At 47.8% G+C, this 8572-nt stretch overlaps 2 protein-coding genes across 4 annotated transcripts in view; both read right to left on the reverse strand.

Annotated features, from left to right (window-relative positions):
* The window catches only part of naa38 (N-alpha-acetyltransferase 38, NatC auxiliary subunit), a 6919-nt gene extending 4164 nt beyond the window's left edge, over window positions 1–2755 (reverse strand). Inside the window, exon 1 of the mRNA XM_072685370.1 lies at window positions 2598–2755. Within this exon, the coding sequence (XP_072541471.1) occupies window positions 2598–2630 (33 nt within the window). The 5' untranslated portion in view covers window positions 2631–2755. The remainder of the gene's footprint in view (window positions 1–2597) is intronic.
* Window positions 2756–2864: 109 nt separating this feature from the next.
* sat2b (spermidine/spermine N1-acetyltransferase family member 2b) lies at window positions 2865–7757 on the reverse strand. Of its 3 annotated transcripts, XM_072692654.1 has the most exons (6): window positions 7550–7747; window positions 7159–7210; window positions 4082–4165; window positions 3861–3962; window positions 3479–3519; window positions 2865–3377 (listed from the first exon to the last, which is right to left on the reverse strand). In XM_072692654.1, the coding sequence occupies exons 1-6, from the start codon at window positions 7739–7741 to the stop codon at window positions 3204–3206; spliced, it is 645 nt and encodes a 214-aa protein (XP_072548755.1). In that variant the 5' UTR covers window positions 7742–7747; the 3' UTR covers window positions 2865–3203. The 3 variants fall into 3 exon arrangements, with proteins under 3 accessions (XP_072548755.1, XP_072548754.1, XP_072548753.1); XM_072692653.1 differs by having other exon boundaries at window positions 3189–3519; window positions 7550–7748; XM_072692652.1 differs by lacking the exons at window positions 2865–3377; window positions 3479–3519; window positions 3861–3962; window positions 4082–4165 and adding an exon at window positions 5031–6895 and having other exon boundaries at window positions 7550–7757.
* Between the last annotated feature and the right edge of the window lie 815 nt (window positions 7758–8572).

Genomic DNA, 8572 nt, shown 5'->3' on the forward strand with positions numbered 1-8572 from the left:
GAGGGGAGTTCAACTCAGATTTGGTGGGGGTGCATTGCACAGCTCATTGTCTTGCTCTTGTTGCTAGTGATGCAGCCAGATCTGTGCAACAGGTAAAAAAGCTTCAGCAGGATTTGAGGTCAATTTTTGTATTTTTCAGTAATTCTGCTGTCAGAAGCAACAGGTTGCATGAATTGCAGAAACAGCTGGATGAGCCCCAACTGAAGTTTACCCAGCCACATACAGTGAGGTGGCTGTCAGTTCACAGTGCTGTATCAGTGGTGTGTAGATCACTGAAATCCCTGAGAGATATATCTATATAATATATGCTCATTTCCTGTATACACACAAAATCATTTCCACTGTAGCCTGCACCTTTGGCAAGATTACTTACAACTTCTCGTTATATTCCAAAGCTATTTAAAATATACTTAATGCATAAAAATAAAGATTTTGGCATTCTCTCAGTTCTTCTTCTGATTAGGAAGTTTTATGAAAACTTCCCAAATCTGGAAGCTCAGTTCTTCTCTCAGTGCCTCTGTCCTTCAGATGGGAGGAGCAGCCGTTCAGCCCCTCTCTGTTAGGGGGTGCTGTGAGCTGGGCTATGGGGAATTTGCGATGCTGAAGCAAATCATGGTTTCCAGTGAGTCACATGCTTCATTTTCCTTTCAACAGTTTGCAGAGACTGTGCTGCATGAACATAGCGGTGTGTTCACTGAAATGGAGAAACTCATTAAGATAGCTCTGGTCATTCCAGTTGCAAGTGTGTCGTGTGAACGTGGATTCAGCACACAAAACAGGATTAAAACTAAATTCAGAAATTCACTGAGTAATACAAATCTCACCAATCTGATGCTCATTTCTGAGCTTGGCCCTCCCCGAGACCAGTTTGATTTCAAGAGAGCTGTTATCAAGTGGAAAGAGATGAAGCAAAGGAGACAGAGGACAGGGAAAGAATAGCACACAAAGGCAGCTACTAATATAACAACTGAGGACATTGATGAACTACAAGAGGTGGCCAATAACAGAGGAGAAGGACAAAAGAAAAACATAACTGCAGTGTATATAGTTCTGCCTGATGCCAAGTCGGCGGACTGTGATGTCATGCCACATGCCATGTGGACACAGTTTCAGCACACAAAACAGCCGTAAAACGTTGAAAAAAGTTTTTTAAAAAGTTCTTAAATTTACTGACTTATAACAAGCCTCACCAATCTGATGCTCCTTTCAGAGCTTGACCCCTTCCAGAGAGCAGTTGGAATGTTTGTGTTTTTTGATATTGATTTTTGGAGTACAAGAAAAATAGAAAACTACAAAAGAAAGACCAAGGAGAGGACATCAGGGTAGAGAAGAACCAAGAGACAGGTTACAGCAATGTCTATAGTTCAGCGAATATCTTAAGTTGAAGCACAGCAACAAAACTCTTAAAAAGGACAAGACCTGTAGTTCAGCTCACCAGTAGTATCCCCCCCCAAATGTAGAAATCCCCCTGATGTGACACATTTAAGGGGGAATTCCCCCCCATTTTGAAAAATGAATTTCAGGCCCTGAGTTAAGTGTGTGTGTAGTTTAAGTGTGTGTGTAGTTTAAGTGTGTGTGTAGTTAAGTGTGTGTGTAGTTTAAGTGTGTGTGTAGTTTAAGTGTGTGTGTAGTTTAAGTGTGTGTGTAGTTAAGTGTGTGTGTAGTTAAGTGTGTGTGTAGTTTAAGTGTGTGTGTAGTTAAGTGTGTGTGTAGTTAAGTGTGTGTGTAGTTAAGTGTGTGTGTAGTTTAAGTGTGTGTGTAGTTTAAGTGTGTGTAGTTTAAGTGTGTGTGTAGTTAAGTGTGTGTGTAGTTTAAGTGTGTGTGTGTAGTTTAAGTGTGTGTGTAGTTTAAGTGTGTGTGTAGTTAAGTGTGTGTGTAGTTTAAGTGTGTGTGTAGTTTAAGTGTGTGTGTAGTTAAGTGTGTGTGTGTAGTTTAAGTGTGTGTGTAGTTAAGTGTGTGTGTAGTTTAAGTGTGTGTGTAGTTTAAGTGTGTGTAGTTAAGTGTGTGTGTGTAGTTTAAGTGTGTGTGTAGTTTAAGTGTGTGTGTAGTTAAGTGTGTGTGTGTAGTTTAAGTGTGTGTGTAGTTAAGTGTGTGTGTGTAGTTTAAGTGTGTGTAGTTTATGACAGTGACCAGTGAAGGGTCACTAGATATGACTCATGGCAGACGAGCAGCATGACCAGACTAGCCACCAGTCACAGCCTGACCTCCCCACCGGTTCAGCTGGTCACTCTGATAGAGCAGCTAGTCCAGCGACCCCAAATAACAACATCCAATGACCGGGACAGCCTGCCCGCTAACGGCCAGCTCAGAGCTCCGGAACCCGCTGGCAGCAGAGCCTGGTGCTGAGCTGGACCGCAGCAGCCGACCGGACTGACCCGGGCTTTGCTAAAGCTAACGGCTAACATTAGCCAGCCCGCAGTGCTGCCCCAAACCCGCTGCCCCCTGCCCCCTGCCCCCAGCCCGCTGCCTCCAGCCCCCTGCCCCCTGCCCCCAGCCCGCTGCCTCCAGCCCCCTGCCCCCAGCCTCCAGCCCCCTGCCCCCAGCCTCCAGCCCCCTGCCCGCTGCCCCCCAGCCCCCAGCCCGCTGCCTCCTCTTACCTCCGTCTGCAGCTCCGTGCCGTTCGCCTCCATTTCCTAGCAGAGTTCAGCTGTACCGCTGATTATTACAGTTAATATTTCTGTTATTATTTCTGTTATTACTGAAGATAAACCGCACTGCGCCGCTGAGCTGCTCTCCAGAGGAGCGGAAACACTCAGCCCGGGACAGCCACAGCGCCCCTCCTGCTGCGGAGCGGAACTGCACCCAGCTGAACACTTCATTAAACATTCATTTTAATAAAGTTTCCTTAAAAAACTCTTACAATTATTCATAAAACAAGTTTCTAACAAATGAAACACATTCAGAAAATAATAGTGCAATACAACGAACAAAAATAATCTGTCAGTTGTTTACTATTACACAGAAGAGTGATGCTACAGCTCTCCTCACACGTCTACACACAGAAATCACCATCCCAACATCCAGCAACACAATCTCTTTACTGATCATCATAAAGCTGATCATACAGATCATATCCATCAGAGGGGCGAGCGGCCATGTTTAACTCATACAGCCGATCCGGTCCTCGGGTCTCAGCGGCAGGGCTGGTAACCGGCCAATAAGATCCGTTTATTGGGTTTTCCGGTTCGGCGGTTAGTTAGAGTCTAAGGAGCCTCCAGAGCGAGCTTCTCCAAAGCTTCTCCATCAAAGCGGAGGAAATGCCAGCCCTCCTTCTCCGTCAGATCCTGAGCACCTTTAGACAGGTAGAAGTCCAGAGACGGCCTGTTCCAGTCCAGGACTGAGAACTGCAGCCGGACACACTGCTGCTCCATGGCCACCTGCAACACACACACACACACACACACACACACACACACACACACACACACAGGTAAATAAGCAGGTGTAATTTATGGGTATTAGCATGTAAAGAACTCACCTTGGCAACCGTCGCCATCAGAGCCTTCCCGATACCTTTACCTGAGAGAGAGACAGAGAGACACAGAGAGAGACAGAAAGAGAGAGAGAGAGAGAGAGAGAGAGACAGAGAGACAGAGAGAGAGAGTAAGAGAGACAGAGAGAGAGAGACAGAGAGAGAGAGAGACAGAGAGAGAGAGAGAGACAGAGAGAGAGAGACAGAGAGAGAGAGAGAGAGAGAGAGAGAGAGAGAGAGAGAGAGACATGGCTGAAGCTCCTGTTTGTGGGCCTGTTATTGGAATTGTCCGTTCCCCCTTAAATGGGGCAGCGGTTCCGTTCTGGCGCCTCAGGCCCGTGAATAAGAACCGTGTCAGTACGGAGTGTTGGAGAACCTTAACACCCACCTCTGAAGTCAGGCATGACGTACAGATCCTCCATGTAGATGCACCGCCCCCTCCAGGTGCTGTAGGTGTAGAAATACAGCGCATAGCCCACCACTGTGTGACCTACACCCACACAAACACCAGCACGATCACCCTGGAGAGTGTGTGTGTGTGTGTGTGTGTGTGTGTGTGTGTGTGACTGAACTCCACAGTGTTAACCGAGCCTGTGAGTGTTACGGTACCTCCGGGAGAACTGTGTTCCTGCGGCACCTCCGCCACCAAACACTGGAAAAACGGGTTTGGACCGAACCCGTCCCGCTCCAGCTCTGAAACCACAGCCCACACACACACACACACACATACAGTACACACACTGCGCAAAACCTGTAAACATTTAAAAGACATTTAACACCTGCACACCTGAACATCAGAACACCTGAACATCAGAACACCTGCACACCTGAACATCAGAACACCTGAACATCAGAACACCTGCACACCTGAACATCAGAACACCTGAACATCAGAACACCTGCACACCTGAACATCAGAACACCTGAACATCAGAACACCTGCACACCTGAACATCAGAACACCTGAACATCAGAACACCTGAACACCTGCACACCTGAACATCAGAACACCTGCACACCTGAACACCTGCACACCTGAACATCAGAACACCTGCACACCTGCACACCTGAACATCAGAACACCTGAACATCAGAACACCTGCACACCTGAACATCAGAACACCTGAACATCAGAACACCTGCACACCTGAACATCAGAACACCTGAACATCAGAACACCTGCACACCTGAACATCAGAACACCTGAACATCAGAACACCTGCACACCTGAACACCTGCACACCTGAACACCTGCACACCTGAACATCAGAACACCTGCACACCTGAACATCAGAACACCTGAACATCAGAACACCTGCACACCTGAACATCAGAACACCTGCACACCTGAACACCAGAACACCTGAACATCAGAACACCTGCACACCTGAACATCAGAACACCTGAACATCAGAACATCAGAACACCTGAACATCAGAACACCTGCACACCTGAACATCAGAACACCTGCACACCTGAACATCAGAACACCTGAACATCAGAACACCTGCACACCTGAACATCAGAACACCTGCATACCTGAACATCAGAACACCTGCACACCTGAACATCAGAACACCTGAACATCAGAACACCTGCACACCTGAACATCAGAACACCTGAACATCAGAACACCTGAACACCTGAACATCAGAACACCTGAACATCAGAACACCTGCACAGAACCTGTACACCTGAACATCAGAAGTCAAGTCAAGTCAAGTCAAGTGGGGTTTTATGGTCATTTCAGCTACATACAGAGAACACAGTGAAATGAAACAACGCTCCTCCAGGACCATGGAGCAACATAGACACAGTACAGACAGAGGATAATAAATAATTGACGGTAGTGTGCAAATTCTGCAGTGTGTAATAAATAGAGTCCAGTGAGGTAGTAAAATCAAATAAAAAATCAAATCAAATTTTATAAAGTAAAGTTATTAGTGCAATGCTTTGTGCAAAAATGCTTCCCCTTTTTTATCTGGTGTAAATGGTTGGAGAGAGAGAGAGAGAGAGAGAGAGAGAGAGAGACAGAGAGACAGAGAGAGAGAGAGAGACAGAGAGAGAGAGAGAGACAGAGAGAGAGAGAGGGAGAGGGAGAGAGAGAGAGAGAGGGAGAGGGAGAGAGAGAGAGTGTAAGATATCAGTTCAGGAGTTGAGTTGTGTTGAGGAGTCCTGATGGCTTGGGGGAAGAAGCTGTTGCAGAGTCTGGTCGTGTTGGACCGGATGCTGCGGTACCTTCTTCCTGATGGCAGGAGGGAAAACAGTCTGTATGAAGGCTGGGTGGAGTCATCCACAATGCTGGTTGCTTTGTGGATGCAGCGGGTGGTGTAAATGTCCATGACGGAGGGGAGAGAGACTCCGATGGTCCTCTCAGCTGTCCTCACAATGCGTTGGAGGGACTTGCGGTCAGAGGCTGTGCAGGTCCCAAACCAGGCAGTGATGCAGCTGCTTAGGATGCTCTCTATGGTTCCCCTATAGAAGAGGGTGAGGATGGGTGGAGGGAGACGGGCCTTTCTCAGCTTCCGGAGGAAGTAGAGACGCTGTTGGGCTTTCTTGGCTGTAGAGCTGGTGTTCAGGGACCAGGTGAGGTTCTCCGCTAGGTGGACACCAAGGAACTTGGTGCTCTTAACGATCTCCACAGAGGAGCCGTTGATGCTGAGCGGAGAGTGGTCCGGTCTTGATTTCCTGAAGTCAACAACCATTTCCTTGGTCTTCTCTACATTCCAGTGAAGGTTGTTGACTGTACACCAGTCTGTCAGCTGCTGCACCTCCTCTCTGTATGCTGACTCGTCGCCTTTGCTGATGAGACCCAGCACAGTTGTATCATCGGCGAACTTTATGATGCTGTTAGAACTGTTTCGCAACACAGTCATGAGTCAGCAGGGTGAACAGCAGAGGACTCAGTACACGGCCCTGAGGTGCCCCAGTGTTCAGTGTGATGGTGCTGGAGCTGCTGTCCCCCGAACCGGACTAACTGGGGCCTCCCTGTCAGGAAGTCCAGGATCCAGTTGCAGAGGGGGGTGTTGAGGCCCAGCAGGCTTAACTTCCTGGTGAGGTTCTGTGGGATGATGGTGTTGAATGCTGAACTGAAGTCTATGAACAGCATTCTGATGTAGGTGTCCTTCTTCTCCAGGTGGGTAAGAGAGAGATGAAGGGTGGTGGTGATGGCATCGTCTGTGGAGCGGTTGGGACAATATGCAAATTGCAGGGGGTCCAATGAACAGGGCAGTTGGTTCTTGATGTTCCTCATGACTAACCTCTCATAGCACTTCATGATGATGGGCGTGAGAGCTACGGGACGGTAGTCATTGAGGCAGGACACCGTGGACTTCTTCGGCACGGGGACGATGGTGGTGGGCTTGAGGCACGTTGGGACAGTGGAGCTGCGCAGGGAGACGTTGAAGATGTCCATGAGAACACCTGAACATCAGAACACCTGCACACCTGAACATCAGAACACTTGCACAGGACCTGTACACCTGAACATCAGAACACCTGTACAGAACCTGTACACCTGAACATCAGAACACCTGTACAGAACCTGTACACCTGAACATCAGAACACCTGCACAGAACCTGTACACCTGAACATCAGAACACCTGCACAGAACCTGTACACCTGAACATCAGAACACCTGCACAGAACCTGTACACCTGAACATCATCAACTACAGTAAACTGACCTTTGTGGCAGATCTTCACTTGGTCAGGCATCTTCTCATACACTGCCAAATCCTGCACACACACACACACACACACACACACACACAGTGAGCTGGACTTTACTCAGAGGGAGTTTTACTGTGTTCAGAACTAATCATTCATTAATCTCACTGCATTCAGCTCAACCTCAGAGTGTGTGTGTGAGTGTGTGAGTGTGAGAGAGTGTGTGTGTGAGTGTGAGAGAGTGTGTGTGTGAGTGTGAGAGAGTGTGTGTGTGAGTGTGTGAGTGTGTAAAAATACACAACAGTCAATAAACACAAATGAAATGAGTTGAGAATAAGAGCAGATTAACTCAGATACCCCTCCAGGGGGCGCTGCAGCCTAACCACAGACCCCCCCTCCCCCTCTCACCATGATCATGCGCTCGATGTCGGTGCAGTCCTGTGCGCGTGCTGGCCGGATACTGTACTCCATGCTGATTAATGTGTTAATCAAACTGATCGGTTTAATCGATCTCCTGCAACTACTAACTAAACCGGGCCCGCGCGACTGAACAGTGTGAAACTCTCTGGCGAGTGGCGAGGCGAAAGCGCTTATGAGCATCAAACATGCGCATGTTTTACGCAGCTGCGCAGTCAGAGGGGCTCTGCAGCGCACACACAGGATTCTAACCCCCCCCCCCACACACACACACACACACACACACACACACACAATGTTAAAGTAATAATAACATATTGATATTATTATTATTATTATTATTATTAATAATAATATATCATCATCATTATATTAATATTAACAGCTATTCTCTGTGTTTGGAGCTGATCCTATGAGGGTTGGATGGAGGACAGATCTGATATTAAAAAGACTTTTATTATGAAAAATGAGCCACAAATAACATCCATACAGAAAGGTAATCTGCTGTAGGCTGAATGGGTGGAGCTAAACTGCTGTAGGCTGAATGGGTGGAGCTAAACTGCTGTAGGCTGAATGGGTGGGGCTTAACTGCTGTAGGCTGAATGGGTGGAGCTAAACTGCTGTAGGCTGAATGGGTGGGGCTTAACTGCTGTAGGCTGAATGGGTGGAGCTAAACTGCTGTAGGCTGAATGGGTGGAGCTAAACTGCTGTAGGCTGAATGGGTGGGGCTTAACTGCTGTAGGCTGAATGGGTGGAGCTAAACTGCTGTAGGCTGAATGGGTGGAGATAAACTGCTGTAGGCTGAATGGGTGGGGCTAAACTGCTGTAGGCTGAATGGGTGGAGCTAAACTGCTGTAGGCTGAATGAGTGGAGTTAAACTGCTGTAGGCTGAATGGGTGGGGCTACACTGCTGTAGGCTGAATGGGTGGAGTTAAACTGCTGTAGGCTGAATGGGTGGAGCTAACTGCTGTAGGCTGAATGGGTGGGGCTAAACTGCTGTAGGCTGAATGAGTG

This window comes from Salminus brasiliensis, chromosome 1, assembly GCF_030463535.1.
Source record: "Salminus brasiliensis chromosome 1, fSalBra1.hap2, whole genome shotgun sequence".
Taxonomy (NCBI): Eukaryota; Metazoa; Chordata; class Actinopteri; order Characiformes; family Bryconidae; genus Salminus; species Salminus brasiliensis.